Raw genomic sequence first — 18324 nt, 5'->3', positions numbered from 1 at the left:
AACCCCTCAGCCTCACTACTAACTAACCCCCATAAAGGACAACCTGTCGATACAAGGACACCACCCCTCTTCTTTTGAATACAACTTTTGAAACGCCCCCACCACACTGTTTTTTAAATTATTCTCCTCCGAGTGCCAACAACCATTCACTTTCAACTTGGACAACCAGTTTCTTCTACTATGAGTATTCGCCATCCTATGAAAAAATATGGTATTATTGCCCCTCTCCTTCAACCACAACTCCCTAGACTTCTGTCTCCAAGAGATCTCTTCCCTCAACACCCAAAACTTATAAGACTCCCTCGCCTCTTTTCTTGCTCCACACTCTTCCAGATTTATATCTGAACATATCACCTTTTCATCCCAATACACTACTTGCTTCATAACTTCACCCTTTTTAGTCTCAATGAGACCAAACTCTTCTTTATTCCAATTCTTCAAAATACTTTTTAGGGCCCTCAATTTTGCATCTAAGATAAAGTTGGATGTCCCTGTAAATTTTAAGCTCCCCCACCACGTCTTCATCTTGTCCTTGAAACCCTTCTCCTCTAACCACATATTCTCAAATTTGAAAGGGGAAGGTCCCCTCTTCAGACCTCCTCCTTCTAGGAGGACGGGGAAGTGATCAGAGACTGGTCTAGGAAGAATTCCCTGCATACCCCCATTGAAAAGGCTATCCTAGTTGTCTGTCACTAAAAACCGGTCAAGCCTAGACTAGGCCTGGATATTCAAGTCGCCTCTCCATGTAAACGGGCCCCCCATCAAAGGAAAATCCCTCAACTCCAAATCCTCTACCACTTCTGAGAATCTCCTCATTGAAGCAGTAAGCCCTCCTTCCCTACTACGCTTCTCTAGAAACCTTACCAAATTGAAATCCCCTCCCACACACCATGGGTCACTCCATAAACCTTTTATTGACCCAAGTTCCTCCCAGAAATCCTCTCTATCTCTACTGCAGACCGGACCATACACTCTAGTGAACATCCACACTATACCATCCACACAATTTTTGAACTGGCACGAAATTGAGAAAACCCCTTCTTTTGAATCAACCAACTCCACCAATCTGTTATCCCCAAACACCAGAATACCACCAGCTGCACCCCTAGAATCGACTGCCATCCAGTCTAGATGTCTTCCCACCCCTGGATTACAAACAAGCCTCGTAGTCATTTCTTTAATTTTAGTTTCCTGTAAACAAACCACGTCCACTTTTTGGGATTTGATGATTGACTTAATGATCTTCCTTTTATCCCTATCATTAACCCCTAACATTCCACGATAAAATTCTTATCTTCATTTACACCCTGATCCAGAAGCCCCTCCAAAAATACCCCCACTAGAACCCATTTTAGCTTTTTTATAGCTTATAGTCCACTCCAACTTCTTGAGTTCCCTATTGAATTTTGAAGATTTTAAACTCGTCTTCCTAGGCACCCCTTCCTTACGCTTTTGATCAATTCTCCCCTTCATCCTCCTTAAGAGGTGCAAAATTTCCTCTTCAAACCCTTCCGTTGGCATACCCATGCAACGACTGAACATCGCAAGACAGCTTGAACTCCACTCTTCATCTCGCCCCCCTTCTTCTAGGTGACAGTCAATCCTTTTCTCAATAGGACTCGCAAACTCCGACCCAACCAGGACAAGTGCTAGTTCATTCACTCGCACAGCGTCAACCCAACCCCATGAAGGCTCACTCCAGCCATCGAGAACCGAAACAACTCCATTTTGCACTGCACACAGCGGAAATCAGCCTAACTCCCCTTCCACTCCACTAGAAATCCCCTTCGACACCCCTACAACTTCGACGTGCCCCCAAAGAGGAGGAGAAGAAGAGGATCCCCGAAGCTCCAAAGAAAAAGAAGTTTTGGGATCAACGGAATACTTGGATGCCTCCTCCATCAAAGCCTCGTCGGTGACCATCAAACTACCCAACAACAACTCCCCGGCAATTGCAACTTCAACAACCAAGAGCTCCAAATCCATCCCCCCAGCACCCCTCGTGGGAATAGATGGAGCCCTAGCCGAGGAAGGATTCCCCAACAAGCACATGACAACCTTATTAAAAGGGGCCTAGGAGGCCCTGATGAACTGTCACCAGCCCGCCTTTTCTGGATTGACGGACCTTGGGCCTTTGGCCCAATCCACTCCACCACTTAAGCCCAAACAACCTTTATCTTTTAAAGCCTTCCAACTTACTTTTCTAGGCCTAGGCCCACAGGCTGTTGAGTCCAACTTAGCTGCACTAGGCAGCCTACCCTTTGCAACCGCTGCATCCCTATGCCTTCTGCCACACACAACCTGCTCATCTGTCCCCCGAGACTGCATATCAATTTGAAAATCTCGCACGCTAACACCTGCGCATGCATCACCCCCACCCTCATCCCTGTCGTTTCGCCCCTCATCTTTATACTAGGCGGACCTTGCCACCACCTGGGAAAACCAAGGGGGAGTTTCCCACCATAGACTAATCATCCAGCAAAAATTCTTGGCTATTACCTGCAAAGAACCTGGTCTATTCTTCCTAGAGACTCTCATCAAGATACGAGCCCACTGCAACTATGAGAAAAAAGTTGTTTCCTCATCAATAGCTATGAAACCTCCACATCTCTCTCCAATACTCTTAAACACCTCTCTACTCCAAATGTGAAGTGGAAGACCAACAACTTTCACCCAAACTTCCTTGGCATGGCTCCCATTCCTTAAACACCCCACTTTAGGCCCCCATTTCTGTAGGAGAAACTCTCTCTCCTTAAAAAATCTGCTACCCCTTAAGAGCACCAAATCCGCTTCAACTTTATTTTCAAATTCGAACAACGCAAGGGCCCCACCCAACCTTGAAATTTTTAAACCTCCCCTGAGAGACCACCTTTCATACGCCCACTCCTTCAAGAAAAAAAAAGGAGGAACAAACTCAAAACTGTCTCTAAAGCATCCTACCAGGCAACGACTAAGCTGCTCTTCCCTACTGAGCAGGTCACGGTCCCCTACATGCACCCATAAAGAATCCCCTAATTCTACTGTCTTCACTCTCGCGACTTCTGCATACACTCCGTTCCCTTTCTCTTTTCCTTTGATACTATATCCATCCTTTCCAGAGTTGGAAGTACCCAGATCACCTTTGCTCAAAGCTAGAGTGGAAACTCCAAGGGCCCATAACTTATGAGCCAACAAAAACCACCCTCCTACTAAGCCTTTTCCTTTTGGAAAAATGAGACAAAACCTCTTAGCTTGCAAATCTCTCACCGAGCAAAGCAAAAACATACCAGCTTCATTTGAACAACACTCCAACCTAAACTTTCTTCCTTCTTCTTCCCAAACTTTTAGACACCTCGAGCTTGACTCTCCTCTGCACTAGTCTTCTACACCTTCCAATAGATAATTTAAGCTCTTTTCTCCAAATTTTATCCAAGAGGAAAGGCCTTTGCTCCTTTCCAAAATAATCCCTCTCTATTTACCTCGGACCTCTTCAATAGAGATTTCGAACGTCTTATATTCCACTGCAAACCAGCTCTTACCACCTTTCGAAACTCCTCTCCCCTCCGTGAAAGCAGCCATCATTTCTTATATTTGTTTTCACTATTAACATAACTTTTAACCATAGGTAATGTTTTTGTACAAGAAAGTGACACGGTTTAAAGTTATTTACTATAGGCATGTCTTAGCCATATTTTACTCGTCAATTATAAGTACTCTATGGTTGGTTGTATAAATAATTTCTAACCATAGGCAGGTCTTTGTATGATTAACAAACATGGTTAAAGTTATTTACTATAGGCATGTCTTAACCATGCTATGTTAGCCGTGAAGTAACTTTGAAAAGTAGGCATGTCTTTCTACAGTCTTCAGTTGATTTAATCAGTTGTTATTGTGTTGTATAATCCTAAAGCAACTATGACCATTAAGAAATATCTAAATCTGTATGCTAATTGTTATTTTTTCTCTCTTTTTTTTTCTTTTTCTTTTTTAAATCTTTTGATCATTTGAGTATAATTTTTAATATAATAATAAGATGATTAGACTTGTGTCTTATGGCTTGTGGCTTACAATTCTCTTAACAGAGTAAAACACTTCTATATTAGTTTTTGCCTTCAAAGACATATCATGATTAGTTTTTAATCAATTAAATTGGTAGATCTAAATGCTTCTATACTTCGTTGGAAAAGCTTTTCTGCTCTATATATTTTTCGGGGGAGTGAATTATTTAAATTCATGTATTTTTAAATTGTTTGAATATATATTTTAGACTGAAATTTCAGAATTCAATAAGAGCACATCTCAATTTGTAGAAGCTGATATGTTGCTTCAATGGCACTGAAATCCCTCATCTCATATTTTTGTTTAGAAGAGCAATGGATTGTGTGAACTCTAGACCATCCTCACATGAAGGGTCCAATATATGGTTGTAAATCTAATTTTCATGAATTTTTCTTTAATAATTTTTTTTCAACATGTTAAAATATTTTCTTTAACTATTGTCTGGTTAAAAGATTCCCAGGGGGATTCTTGTCTTTAGATTAGCACTTTCATATATGGTTGTGAAAGGATTAACTTTGTAGAATCTGCTAGAACATTTTTGTTTTGAAGTAAATACTCAATACAGGTTGTAGGATTTGATCAAGTGCCTCTTCATTGTTGTAAAATTCTCATATGTAAAACGAACATATCAAGATGCTCCAAAAATGTACTGTGCTAGTCCTGATGCCTCTAAACTGCTGGCATCTGTCACTGAGATATAAACTTTTTTTTTTTTTATTTCTTATTTTTTTAAGATTGGTTTAAGATTTAGTTGCCATTTCAGGCATTACAAACCATTGATGGTGAGATTACTCAACAACTTTCCTTGAGAAGGAAGCACAGGGAGGGTGTTGGTCCTTATTATGATGCGAGTATTTATACACAAGGTCCTATGGGTGTCATACCAGAAGCCCTCCGCCCCAGACCTGGTCATTTGTCCCATTCCCAACAGCGGGTTTATGAGGTAGAAATCCTAGAGTGAGATATTGTTCAGAATCAAGTCATATTGCTTTCTATTATTGCACTTTTACCTTATTTGTCATTGTTTCCTAGGATTTTGTTCGGTTTCCCTGGCAAAATCAATCTGGACAGAGCTCAAATGCAGTTCCTGCTGGTCCACCTGCTGCATCTAGTGGTCCTGGCAGTTCTGGTTTGTCTCGTGCTTATGCTTCATCATCAGGACAGCTTAGCCCAGGCTTCTACTCTACTGGGACTGGGGCTACCGGATTGAGTGCTACTCAGCCCTTGGATCTAATTTCTGAGGATATGGACCCCAGTTCTGCCCAATTCCTCAGGTGCTTTTTTTTGTTTTTACCTTCTTCATATATCTAGTTTGTTTGTTTTCTGCTTTCAGTTTCTCTGAAGCTTCGCTGTCATACATATTTATGTTTCTGTTCCAGTGGCTCCTCTTCACGCATTGGAGTGATGGATGGTGTTTCTCCTCATGGTTCTAAACTTAACTCTGTTTCATTTCCGTCGGTGGCTCCTACCCCTGAAGTCCATCCAGTGGAGGCCTCTAATGTTGGAAAAGTTAGAGAAATCTTTACTGCTTTTGTCCATTAAACTTTAAATTGAGTGTGATCCTGATTTATTCATATTTACTAGTGTTCTTGATTTGGTGCCAGGAATTGGGAGCTGCTGCACTATCATTGCCTGCTGCTTCTACCACAGAACATTCGGGGAGTGGCATCTCGGAACCCTTGTTGAATACTGGAGATGCATTGGATAAGTACCAAATTGTTGCACAGAAGGTAGTCAAATTTGTTTGTAGCTTGTGTATCCTTATCCTTTCTTATTGGGTTTCTGCAAATGGTTTCCATATTTTGTCTAGTTGTGTTTCTGAATGCACTAAGCAGCTTTCCATGTCTGGTTTAATATATTCATTTCTCAACCACTTTTAGCACAGTCTATGTTTCCTTTCCATTTTTCTGTTGATCTGCTCGATCCTGGTTCTGTACATTGATTTTACTTGTTCAGTTTCTTATGCTTTGTCGTTGAGCTTCTTCACATGATTGTATTTGTCGCATTTTTTCTGCTTTGGTATTTTGAATTCTTCTATATCCACCAAATTTAAATAACATTAAAGCTTCTTCATGATTCAGTTGGAAACTTTGCTAACCAAGGACTCAGGGGATGCTGAAATTCAGGTAGTACTTTAGCCTCCTACTTGTTTTAGTGAGAAACATGTGTTTTTGTTCATAATAGGGTTCATATGATTAGTAGCTATTTGGTAAGATTTTATATTGAACTGTGAATTTGTTGATATTGGCATCCTCTTTTTATTGTCCTACTTTATATCTTTCATTTAAATTTGTGACAAAAAATTCTTGGTAGATATGTCAAGATTATTATATTGATATGGATATCATTTTGGTCAGGGGGTTATTGCTCAGATTCCTGAAATAATACTCAAATGTATACGCCGAGACGAGGCTGCATTGGCTGTAGCTCAAAAGGTGTGGTATCTTGCATTTAGAAAATATTGATGGTGTACTTTCTCACTCCTAAATTTGTAATATATCGTTGGGACAGGTGTTTAAGAGTTTATATGAGAATGCATCAAACAGTTTACATGTCAGTGCTCATCTTGCAATCCTTGCTGCTATTCGAGATGTTTGCAAGCTTGTTGTTAAGGAGCTCACTAGTTGGGTATGTTGCTATGAACTGGACTCTTATATCCTATGTTAGAAATTGAAGTTTGTTTTCCATACTATTTAAGGATTCTGTCATTTTTAATTAATATTTTGCAAATATTGTTCTATTCAAGGATATATGATTATGGTTATTGCTGTACTTCTCCATTTTACTATTCTTTATTCATGATCTCTTCTCCAGCTCATTTTTTCCCCTTCCAATTAATAAATGTTTCAATTCTTTCTTCCTTAGCCTTCTGTTTTTATGTTTTTTCGAGGGTTGGTGGGTGTTTTGGTGGGTGGTTGTGGTGGACATAAGTGGTAGCTTGCTCAATTCATTTGCCTTTTGTTTTATGGCTAAATATTTAGTTGTTTATTTGGCCTTCATAGATTCAGGCAGTTACTCCCAATTGGAGTTCAATGGGAATTTAGCCCTACATGCTAGTGATGGCTACCTTACTATTTATTTATTTACTTGTTTTTGTTCCTTTCATTTTTTCTTTTGTTTCTTCTTCTAAATATTTAGTTGTATATTTAGTGGTCATAGATTTAGGCAGTTACTTCCAATTGGAGTTCCCATCCAAGCTGAGGAGTACTAGCTCAGCTTTGATAAGCGTGAGGTTTCAAATCCAGATTAGCAGATGGTAAACTGCTGACTGGCATGTCTTACTGACCCATTTCAGGTTAAATGCCAGTCTGTTCAACCTAGCTGGGAGAGGGTTTGAGCCCATTTTTATTCACATAAGGTTTATTCAAAAACTTAAATGAATTGTGGCCTACTGAAGTTTTGGGGCCTTAAGGATGAAACTTTTGAATGAAAATATGATCGACAATTACACCTTAAAATAGCTTTATCTTTTTGACTTATAGGATAGCCACCACGTTGCACTGTAAATGATGTTTTCTTATGGCATTTTGCAAATTGGATCTGATTTTCAGTATGTAAATGTGTATCATCATGTGATAAATGTGTAATGAAGTGATTTCTTGGCTAAAAGAATAGCATTCACTTACTATCCTCCTTGAAACAAGGGCCTTGGTTCAGAGTTGAGTTTGTTTTCTGTTTTCTTTTTTGTTTCTTAATTGTACATCTTTATTCGTCAATGACTTCTTACCCCCCTTTTTTTCCCCCTCTTCATTGCTTGATGGTGATAAAGCTCCTTTTCTACATGGGGCAAATGTCATAACTGCATGATTATATCATATGCTTTTGCTAGAAAAAATTACACAAATATCTATTTGGATAGACATAATTCCTCAATTTGTAATGGGTTGTTTAACATTCTTATCACATGTTTTAAGATATTTATATTTTGTTCAGCCAACATCAACAACTTTGTCCACAATCATGTGACAACCTAAGATCTGTCTATATTGTATTTAATTTGTGTTTCATTTGTTCTGCCCCTTTGGATACAATTTGATTTAGTATTCTAGGATAGTGAGACAGTTGGAAAGACCACATTCATGACCAAACAATGTTTTAATTTCTACATGATCTCTATATGCTATTCTTAATTGTTTGCTTCTTATCAATTTGACACCTCCCATTTCAGGTCATTTACTCAGATGAGGAGAGGAAGTTTAACACGGATATTACTGTTGGTCTCATACACAAGGACTTACTAAACCTTGCAGAATACAATATGCACATGGCAAAACTTATTGATGCTGGAAGGAACAGTATGTATATGAAACATCTCTTCAATTTTGGTTGGCCTCTTAAGCATTTGATATTATAGCTAACTTGGAGGCATCAAATATGCAGAAGCTGCTACAGAGTTTGCAATTTCTCTTCTCCAGACCTTGCTGATTCAAGATTCAAGAGTTAGTGTTTCTGAACTTCCCAATCTTGTTGATGCATTGGGAAAGGTACAATTCGCGACAATGTGTTATTTAGATTTTTTTTTTTGTTATGGCCTTTTTATTGATAAGTGGTTCCAAATTGCAGCTTGCAATGAGACCTGGATCTCCTGAATCTTTACAACAGTTAGTTGAGATTGCAAGAAATCCTGCTGCTAATGCAGCAATTCTTTCTGGTTTGAATGTTGGAAAGGATGATAAGGAGAAGCAATCTCGAGAAAAGAAGGTTGATTGAATTAGTTACAATTTATTTTCTATAATCTAGCTTGAATAAATTTGGCATGCAATACCAAATTTTAATTTACTTTTCCATAAGCAGAGTTCTGATCGATCCATGACAAGCAGAGAAGACTATACCAATGCTGACTCTGTGGGAGTTGATCCTGTTGGTTTTCGTGATCAGGTATCGGTTTGTCAGTCATAAAATTATATTCAAGTTGCAATATGTTGATTGATTGATACGTCGAATGTCTGTCCACTCTCTATAGATGGTTGTATAGAAGATCTAGAAATATCCTCTTTTGTGAAATATATCGATTATTATGATTATCTTCGTGCTACTTGTAATGGTTACCTATAAAAGATTTTATTTTACTTAAGTTTTAATAAACTAGTTTTAGACATGAATCATGTTTTTAGGCTAAATGGTTAATGTTATTGTTGAAGAATCACTATGATTGATGAACAATTCCTTTAAAAAGTATCATTTGTGTAAATGACATATGCAATTTGTTTTGTTTTAATAACTATATGTGCAGTTATTTCATAAATGTGCATTCTATTTAATAAATACAAAATTTGATTTGAGTTCTGTTAACTTTTGTTTATTCACATAATATTTCAGTGTTTGTTGTTAGAATGAATGTCTGGAATGTGTTTTTACCAGTGTTTTTGTTTGTCTTTTTCTTCTTGTATCTGGTTCAAAGGATTATACATTTTTCCTCATTTTCGCTCCATTTTTTATTGTTACAATTTCTTGTTCCCTGCAAAGAACTTATTCTTTGCATACATTTTTTAGCTAAATGTTGCTGGTGACATAATTGCCTCCTTATTCTTTTACTTTTCATTGTTGTCTGTAGTGAGATTTTCTTCCTTGATAATAATCATATTACTATATTTATCTTCTATAATCTCTTCATTATTATCTGCAGTGAGATTTTCTTCCTTGACAATAATCATATTCTATATTTTCAGTCTGATTGTAAAAAATGAGATATTTTGGCATTTTGCTGAAACTGACGGGAAGAAACAGGGAAAGGATATTTAGACTGACGTGAACTTAACATGGGTTGGGGTGGGGTTTATGGGAGGGAGGTTTCAGGTCCAAATGCCAATGGAGACGAAAAAAAAACTTAACATGGGTGTCTGTAGCTGACTTTGCTGTAATTTGACTAAATGTTTTTTAGTTAGCTAGCATTGCTGTAATTGGACTAAATGTTTTTTAGTTGGCTAGCATTGCTTTTTTACTCCTTCCTTGTCATGATACGGTTATTGGATGCAAATTTTCCCACTGCCTTTTTGTTTGTGATTTTTCCTTGTTTTCTTTTAAAAAATAATGTCATACTGAAATGTTCAGTTTTGTGTTTTTTATTCTTTCTTATTTGCATGAGAAAAAATATTCATGGTGTGTAGTTCTGTTTTTTTCACTAATTTTATTAGTTGGCATTCCCTTAACTGTGACCTTTCTTGCGGAAAAATGGTTGAGGGTTGTGAAACTTTCTTTGCTGTGTTTTTGGTCCTCTCATACTTCCATAAGAAAACTATGATGCAAGAACTTCCTCTGCTTTGTGATATTAGTGCCCTCTTATTTTTATAAAAAGAAACTGTGGTTGTGATTTGCCTTGTGCTTTTCTCAATTATTTTCCTCAGAAAAAAGTTGTGATGGTGTTCTAGGTGGAATTGCCTTAACCTTGACAGTATTTTTTGGCAGCTTAGTTAATGGATATGAAATCTTTAACTGTTTCTGTTTCTGTTTCTGTCTTTTTCCTACTACTACTACTACAATTAGAAAAAAATTATGGTGAAACCTTCCGCGCTTTTTTTCATTCTCTACTTTCATTTTTTTTCAATGCAGTTGCCTATCAAAACGAAAGGAAAAAAAAAAAAAAAGAGAAACCTTTATGGTTAGTTGTGTGTTTTTAAGCCTTCCCTTTCTTTGTATCAACTTGGGATGTACAACAATAACCAAGGCCACTCTGCAATAAGTAGTATCTTCTTTCTTTCCCAGTATGCACTTTTGTTCACACAGACATACCACCCCTACCCCTCTTAGTATTTGTACATGTCAATTTTTTAGAAAGACCTTTTTTTAGATCTTTTTGGTAACTTGTAGCTAAGCAAGCAGGTCTGTTTCTTTTAAGTTTTGGAACTCTACTTTCAGTTTTGGATTTATTTAGATTCCCTATAGCGTTTATGTTATTTGAATATGCTGTAGGTTTCTGTGCTGTTTGCTGATTGGTACCAGATATATGAACTTCATGGTACAAATGACCCAGCTATTACCCATTTTATCTCACAACTACAACAAAGTGGTTTTCTAAATGGGGATGATACATCAGATCGTTTTTTCCGACTGCTCACAGTAACCTCTCGTTTTTGTTTGATGTTCTATCCGTCATGAATAAAATTGTAAATTTTTGTGACTTTGGGATAATATTTTTTGTTGGTTCTGTTGAAAAAATTATGGTTTCAGGAACTTGCTGTGGCACATTGTCTCTCTTCTGAAGGAATCAATTCTGGATCATTGTCACTGCATTCACCTCAAACAGGGCAGAACATGTCATTTCTTGCGATAGATGTGTATGCAAAGCTTGTTATTTTGATTCTAAAGGTAATATACACATGTGGAGTTTTTGGAATATGTTGTTTTAGGTGTTCAGTATCAGAACTTATTTTGTGGTTTATTCTTTGTTTATCAGTTTTGTGTGATGGAGCATGGACCAAGTAAACTCCTCCTGTTGCCAAAGGTTTGAGTCTTAGATTTGGTTTATGTATATTCATGCATCATTAGCAGCAATAATTTTATGCTTTATCTTTTGGGTTTTGTAGATTTTTTCTGTAACTGTGAGAGTCATCCAAAGAGATTCCGAGGAGAAGAAGGCATCTTTTAATCCAAGGCCATATTTCAGGTTGTTTATTAACTGGCTTTTTGACCTTGTGTCCCCAGACCCTATCCTGGATGGTGCTAACTTTCAGGTATAAGTTGTTTTCATTTCATGCATCAGTATTGTAATTTGTAATTTGGCAGAAACTAACTAAATAAGGTTATTTTTCAGGTGTTGATTGCTTTTGCTAATGCTTTCCATGCATTGCAGCCTCTTAAAATCCCCGCATTCAGGTCAGCATGCCATGCATTCAAAGTTTTACTTTCCCAAATGTTAAAGTCTGGGTTCTTCATATGATTTTATGAAACTCTTAAGAATGGATTTCACTTAAAAAGTACCTGGATCATTATCTGTCTGAGTTGTGATGAGCTGTTTTGAATTGCTTTTAATGGCCTTTGCCATGAATTAGCATTGATTAAGCTTCAAGGCTGTTGAGGTGTTAGCCTCAGAAATAGATTAGGTTTTAATGGTTTTTAGGCTTTTTTGCGGGCTTGGGTTAAACATTTGAAAAAGTAAGTCCTTGGTTGCCTTCCATTTAGACAAAGAGGGGTTTTGGGAGGGGGGGTGTTCAGAGAAGAAGAATTAGAGAGTTGTTGGAGGGCAAGATCGATAGCATTTGGATCTTAAGTTTTGGCCTATGGAGGAGAGCTTAACCTGTAAGGGCTGAAAATTGGCATTGATGGGTGGACACAAGGGATATAAGGCAATTTGATCTGCTGTTGATTTCTCAGGGTATCTTACTAGTGAAATTGATGGTTATGTTGAGGAATATTGTTGGAGCCATGAAAGAGTTGGACCGTAGAAGAGAGAGGAACTAAATTAGAACTATTGAAAATGAAGCCAAATAATTAATTCTTATCCAGAATTTTATCGTTTTCTTATGATGATATTTTTATGTGTGTGTGTATGTGCGTTTTTAAGTCCAGAATTGCCTTACCTCATTTAGAACAAATGTCTAAAGGCTACCTGTGGTGTTTTCAATACTTTTAAAAGCTATTGATAGTTTGAGGTGTTTTGTCCAACATAAGCCTTGAGGTGTAACAAAGTATAAGCCTCAAAATAAATAATAAAAGGGTAAAGAAAAAATAGAAAAGTTTTAAATAAAATCATGTGAAAATTGAATAATCCATAAAATTCGTGATAACTTCATCAAAACTGTGTCATTGTCAATAATTTCTAATTTAGTTCCTCTGTCTTTCTTCTAAATCCACCTCTTTCTCATGACTTCATCATATAATTTTCAACTCCTCCAAGGCATTATAATTATATCCAATTGATATATTATCCCCCCATTCTTGTTTTACATCCATAAATTGCAACAATTCTTTTTAAGCTATCAATAATAAGATAATGATTATAAATGAACTCAACTATTGCAGTAGCCAATAACTTCTTGTTTTCTTATTCTCAATTTCTTTTTGTTTTTTCATTTAAAGGGTTAATCTAAAGCCAACTAAAGTCTTATTTTGTAAAAGATCTAGCCCTAACTACGGTTGCAGCTTAGGTAGGTTGGTGGTTAACCCAAGTCTAACTTGAATTAAGAAATAATCAATCTGAGCCTAACCTGATTCGACTTCTAACCCGAGGTATTCAATCCAAGCCCAATTCAACATCATTTTTCTAAGTTTGGGTTTGTCGGATTAGATTTAAATTGGTTGGATTGATTGGGTAGTATGATTCAAAGTATGTATGTATGTATTCATTCTATATACCAAAATTTAAATAGTATATGTGACAAAGTGGAGTTAGCTATCCAGAAACTTAAAAATTCTTTTGTTTGTAATGTGTGGGGCTGGGCAAAATTGTATAGTGGAGCTTTTTGGAGTGGTTAGCCTCCATTTGAGGGTTGGTGTGTTTTTTGTCTCTTTTTGGTTGTGAGACCTTTGCCGCTTTGTATACTCTCTGTATGCTATGTGGCTTTTTTGCCTTGTGTTAATATATTCCGTGTTTACTTATAAAAAAAAACTATTATCTAAAAATTAATCTTATGTATGAAATATATCTATTAGGGTGCTAGCTGATGAAATTTGAAACAAATGGTGGCTTAATGTAATTTGCATTGAACCTCAAGGAGTGTAAATAAAATTAACCTTAATAAAAAAGTAAAAATAAAGTTATAAATCTTTCTAGAATAATGAAGAGTATATGATATAATTGTAATATAATATTTTTCCTTAAATATTTAAAAAAGAAAATTAAATAAACTATAGAAATGCTAAATCAAATTCTGGTTAGGCTCAGGTTATTCCAATCTTGGCCAGCACCTGATTTGAATTGAGTTCGAGTTGAAAAACTTTAATCCAAAACTAACCTGAGTATTAGAAATGATTGTTGAGGCCCCACCCAAGTTACACCCCTAGCCCTAGCTTTGGAACCAAGATAAAACTTATAAAAAGCTATACTTAAACCTAAACTCGTAAAAAACTATACTTAAATCCATAAACCCCACAAAAGCACCACACCTACTAAAACCATTGAATATTGAGGGTTAAACCTTTTATAAAATATATACCAAAAGCCTAGAAAAACCCTAAACCAATTAAACCCTTTGAATATTTGAGACTTAATCTTTAATACTTAATTGCCTCGAGGTCTAGCCTTAAGATCCTAACCCTTAATAAGGTGAGGCTTAATCCTTAATTCCTTACTGAGGCTATAGTCTCAAGGATAAAGTACAAAGCCTTGCCTTGAGGCAAGCCTCAAGAGCCATTATGTGTTTTAAAACCTGACACCTCATTTGAGCAAAATGCACAAGGCTACCTTCAGCCTTTGAAAAATTTGGTCATGAGTCTTATATTTAATGTTCTTTTTTGTGTGTGTGTTCTAATTGAGGATTACACCTTGCCTCATTTACGTTTCAATGCTGGCTTTGGCCTTTTAGACCATTGGTCATGAGTTTTATCTATAGCATGTGGTAGTAGTGCCTGAATGCTGCAGTTGTAGATGCTGGAAGTCCCTTGCTTTTAATCAGAGAAATGTTGGAAGGAATTTAATTTAAAATTTCAGTGGGATCTCATTTCCATAAAAGATCAGGTTCCAGCTTGTCAAGTGTGTGTGTTTTAAATTGAGGATTACATCTGACCTCATTTAGATGAAATGTATCAATGCTGGCTTTGGCCTTTTAAACCATTGGTCATGAGTCTTAACTATAGCATGTGGTAGTGCCTGAGTGCCACAGTTGTAGATGATGGAAGTCCTTTGGTTTTAATCAGAGAAATGTTGGAAGAAATTTAGTTTAAAATTTCAGTGGGATCTCATTTCCCATAAAAGATCGGGTTCCAGCTTGTCAAGTTTGTATTTGTGAATTGTGACTGGGCATTTATAAAATGAACACATCTCTAGGATAGGACTCCTAGCATATATTTTGAACTTCAGGGATGTGTTTGTTAATCGAGCTTGATTGCATAATCCGCACCTCCTTTTTAAACCCTGCTAGCAAGCACTAAAATGCGGTACAGTGGAAACCTTTAGTGAAAGTGCATGTTGTTCCTCTTAATATGAGTTCTCTTTCTGGTGCTCTTCTGGAAAGCATCAGTATTGCTCCCCAGTTTGTTGCATTTTACGGTGTAAATTGGTCAAGATGGTGTCAGACTCTGCTGTTGGAGTACTCAAAACTCTGATGAGCTGATATCATATACTTTTTGCTTTTGTTAGTAGTAACTTGTTGAAACTTTTGCAGCTTTGCATGGCTTGAGCTAGTGAGCCACAGGAGTTTTATGCCTAAGCTGCTTACAGTAAACCCTCCAAAAGGTTGGCTTTATGTTCAACGCTTGCTTGTGGACCTGTTCAAATTCATGGAGCCATATCTAAGGAATGCTGAAATGGCAGAGCCGGTTTGCTTCTTCAGCTTATTGGGTTTAATTATTTGTCTTTTAAATATTTCAGAGAATATATTATTTGCTGGCTTTTCTATCCTTAATTGTTTGTTTCAATTTTTTTACAGATACTTTTTCTATATAAAGGCACTCTAAGGGTACTGCTTGTGCTGCTCCATGATTTCCCGGAGTTCCTGTGTGATTATCATTTCAGCTTCTGTGATGTGATTCCTTCAAGCTGCATCCAGATGCGAAATGTCATCCTCAGTGCATTCCCACGTAATATGAGGCTGCCTGATCCTTCTACTCCCAACTTAAAGGTGTTGATCATTTTTTTTCTCATTAAAATCTTAGCTATGTAATTTATTTTTGTCTTTAATGGTGTACTTCGGAACTTTCCGTTTCAGATTGATTTGTTAGCAGAGATCAATCAATCCCCACGCATATTCTCAGAGGTGGATGCTGCTCTTAAATCAAAGCAGATGAAGTCAGATGTAGATGAGTATCTCAAGGTACTGGATTTGCTCATTGAATAAATGCTTGTCAAACTGACTTGAGAAAATTGCAATTTCTCTTTCCTTTTCTTATTCATAGTATAATATAATCCTTGGCTTTATTTTGTAGACAAGGCATCAGGGATCTTCATTCTTGCCCGATCTAAAGCAGAGATTGCTTCTGCCCCAAAATGAGGCAGCACAAGCTGGGACCCGGTACAATGTGCCCTTGATGAACTCCCTTGTCCTTTATGTGGGAATGCAGGTAATGTGCTCCCTGCTCCCCCTCCCTTTTTTATTTTTTATTTTTTTTATTTCTCTCTCACCTTGTAAGTTTTGGTTAAGTAACAAACCGTTGGTTCTCTTTGTATTATTGAGATAATCTCTTTGGTTTATTAATCTCCAAGTGGATGTATGTATTGCAGACCATCCAGCAATTACAAACAAAAAGCTCGCCTCCACTTGCACAGCAGATGGCCCACAATGGTCCGCTGGAGTTGTATTTGATGGGTTCTGCCATGGACATCTTCCAGACTCTGATTGCGGAGCTTGATACAGAAGGGCGTTACCTCTTCCTTAATGCCATTGCAAATCAGCTGCGCTATCCCAACAACCACACACATTTTTTCTCCTTTGTTCTTCTCTACTTGTTTGTTGAGGCAAGCCAGGTGAGACTCCCCCGACTTTCAACACCCTCCCACGGGACATGATCACCTTCTTATAGTCTCAACCTCTGATGGTGCAGGAAATCATCCAGGAGCAAATTACAAGAGTTTTGCTGGAACGTCTGATTGTAAATAGACCCCACCCATGGGGCCTTCTCATCACTTTTATCGAGCTCATCAAGGTAATTAATTTGATGATTCTTTTTTTCTTCTTTCTATCTGGTTGGTTACACACGTTTCTTCTCTAAAAATAGTTAATGAATTTCTCTCCTTTTTGTGTTAGCAGAATTCAAGATACAACTTCTGGAGCAGGACTTTCACAAGGTGTGCGCCGGAGATTGAGAAACTGTTTGAATCGGTTTCTCGATCTTGCGGTGGACCCAAACCTGTAGATGATTCCATGGTCTCCGACAACATGCACTGACTGTTTCTCTCATTTGTAAATAACTAGCGTAATTTTATTACTGATAATGTCCATAGATGTAATTATGGTTTCTATCTTGTGCTGTTTCTGTATCTTGTGATGTTTATGTACTTTTTTATGGGAAACATCTTAGCTGACTATATAATATGTCTGAAGGAAATTTAACTAATTTGGCAATGACTACTGTGCAACAGAACTTTCGGTTCAGATTATGACCATATTAAAGGTATATATACTTGCAAGGGTTGTTGAAAAGGAAAAAAAAAAAAAAAAAAAAGTGGCTGTAATGAGTTTAAGCAAATTTGTCCCCCCTCCCTCCAACAAAAAAGGGGAAAATAGTAATTTTTTTCATACATTTTTGGATTCTTTTTCACTTTCATTCTTTTTTCTGTGATTTTCATTAAGATGGTCGAAATGTCTGAGGGTTTAATTTTGTTGAAGTAATTGATCAACCATTGGTTGTTTTATGTAGTTGAGTTGTGATAGGGCAAAAATTTAGCCGTATATAAAAAATTCTTACTAGTATCAATTTTTTGGATCTAGATTACAGGTTTAGTGTGCCTACCAAGATCAAGATGTCGTTGATCAACTCCTATTGGTGAAGATTGTTGCAAATCCGTAGATGGTCTTGAAAACTCAGTGATATTCTACTTCATGATTTGTCCTTGAAACTTGGCACTCAAATGGTGGAAATATGGGAGGGTGGAGGCTATGATTCTCTCTTTGGAATATATGAGAGGGAATAGTGAATGTAAGAGTAAAGATCGTATTTATAGACTTCCCTTTGGCTTAAGTGACTTGAGCGAACTTAAGTCCAAGGATAATAATTGATTAATTAGTCTAATTGAGCTCTTATTAATCAATTAGCACAGTTTAAAGAGATCATTCATTGAGAGCAAGTTACTATCTAAAAAAGCTTTGATCAAACATAAATTGAAACAAAATTGTCTACATATAAATAAGACTCAATGTTCTAACATTTTCGAAAACAATTACCAAATAAGACCTAAATATCTTTAGCATGATTTTTTTTCACTTGATAAATTGATGCATATGGATGATGAAAAATTATTTTTTTACTTTAAAAATATGGATTTTATCACTATTTTGAGTGTTAATCATATCGTTTTAACTTGAATACATGCTAAATCTTTTTTTTTTTTTTTTTAGAGCATTAATGTGTGTTCAAGTGAGGATAGAGGAATCGGGGGAAAGTGATCACAAGAGTTATGGAAGGAAAAAACAAATGCTAAGGCTGTGTTTGGTTCCCGGAAAATGCTAAGGAAAGGAAAAAAAATGTAAAGGAAAA

General features: G+C 36.8%; 1 protein-coding gene across 5 annotated transcripts in view; it reads left to right on the top strand.

Annotated features, from left to right (window-relative positions):
• Positions 1-17184, top strand: part of LOC100256945 (uncharacterized) — a 71193-nt gene extending 54009 nt beyond the window's left edge. For all 5 annotated transcript variants that reach the window (XM_059733774.1, XM_059733772.1, XM_059733773.1 and 2 more), the window contains exons 29-51: positions 4802-4981; positions 5071-5312; positions 5418-5547; positions 5643-5768; positions 6120-6164; positions 6396-6473; positions 6550-6666; positions 8207-8333; positions 8419-8522; positions 8602-8739; positions 8833-8916; positions 10948-11094; positions 11206-11343; positions 11432-11479; positions 11562-11708; positions 11789-11850; positions 15297-15450; positions 15561-15752; positions 15840-15944; positions 16057-16191; positions 16352-16594; positions 16672-16773; positions 16878-17184. In XM_059733774.1, coding sequence (XP_059589757.1) covers positions 4802-4981; positions 5071-5312; positions 5418-5547; positions 5643-5768; positions 6120-6164; positions 6396-6473; positions 6550-6666; positions 8207-8333; positions 8419-8522; positions 8602-8739; positions 8833-8916; positions 10948-11094; positions 11206-11343; positions 11432-11479; positions 11562-11708; positions 11789-11850; positions 15297-15450; positions 15561-15752; positions 15840-15944; positions 16057-16191; positions 16352-16594; positions 16672-16773; positions 16878-17015 — 2982 coding nt within the window. In that variant the 3' untranslated portion in view covers positions 17016-17184. The remainder of the gene's footprint in view (positions 1-4801; positions 4982-5070; positions 5313-5417; positions 5548-5642; positions 5769-6119; positions 6165-6395; positions 6474-6549; positions 6667-8206; positions 8334-8418; positions 8523-8601; positions 8740-8832; positions 8917-10947; positions 11095-11205; positions 11344-11431; positions 11480-11561; positions 11709-11788; positions 11851-15296; positions 15451-15560; positions 15753-15839; positions 15945-16056; positions 16192-16351; positions 16595-16671; positions 16774-16877) is intronic.
• Positions 17185-18324: the final 1140 nt, after the last annotated feature.

Source organism: Vitis vinifera, chromosome 16, assembly GCF_030704535.1.
Source record: "Vitis vinifera cultivar Pinot Noir 40024 chromosome 16, ASM3070453v1".
Lineage (NCBI taxonomy): Eukaryota > Viridiplantae > Streptophyta > Magnoliopsida > Vitales > Vitaceae > Vitis > Vitis vinifera.
This window is presented reverse-complemented; position numbering and strand designations above follow the sequence as displayed.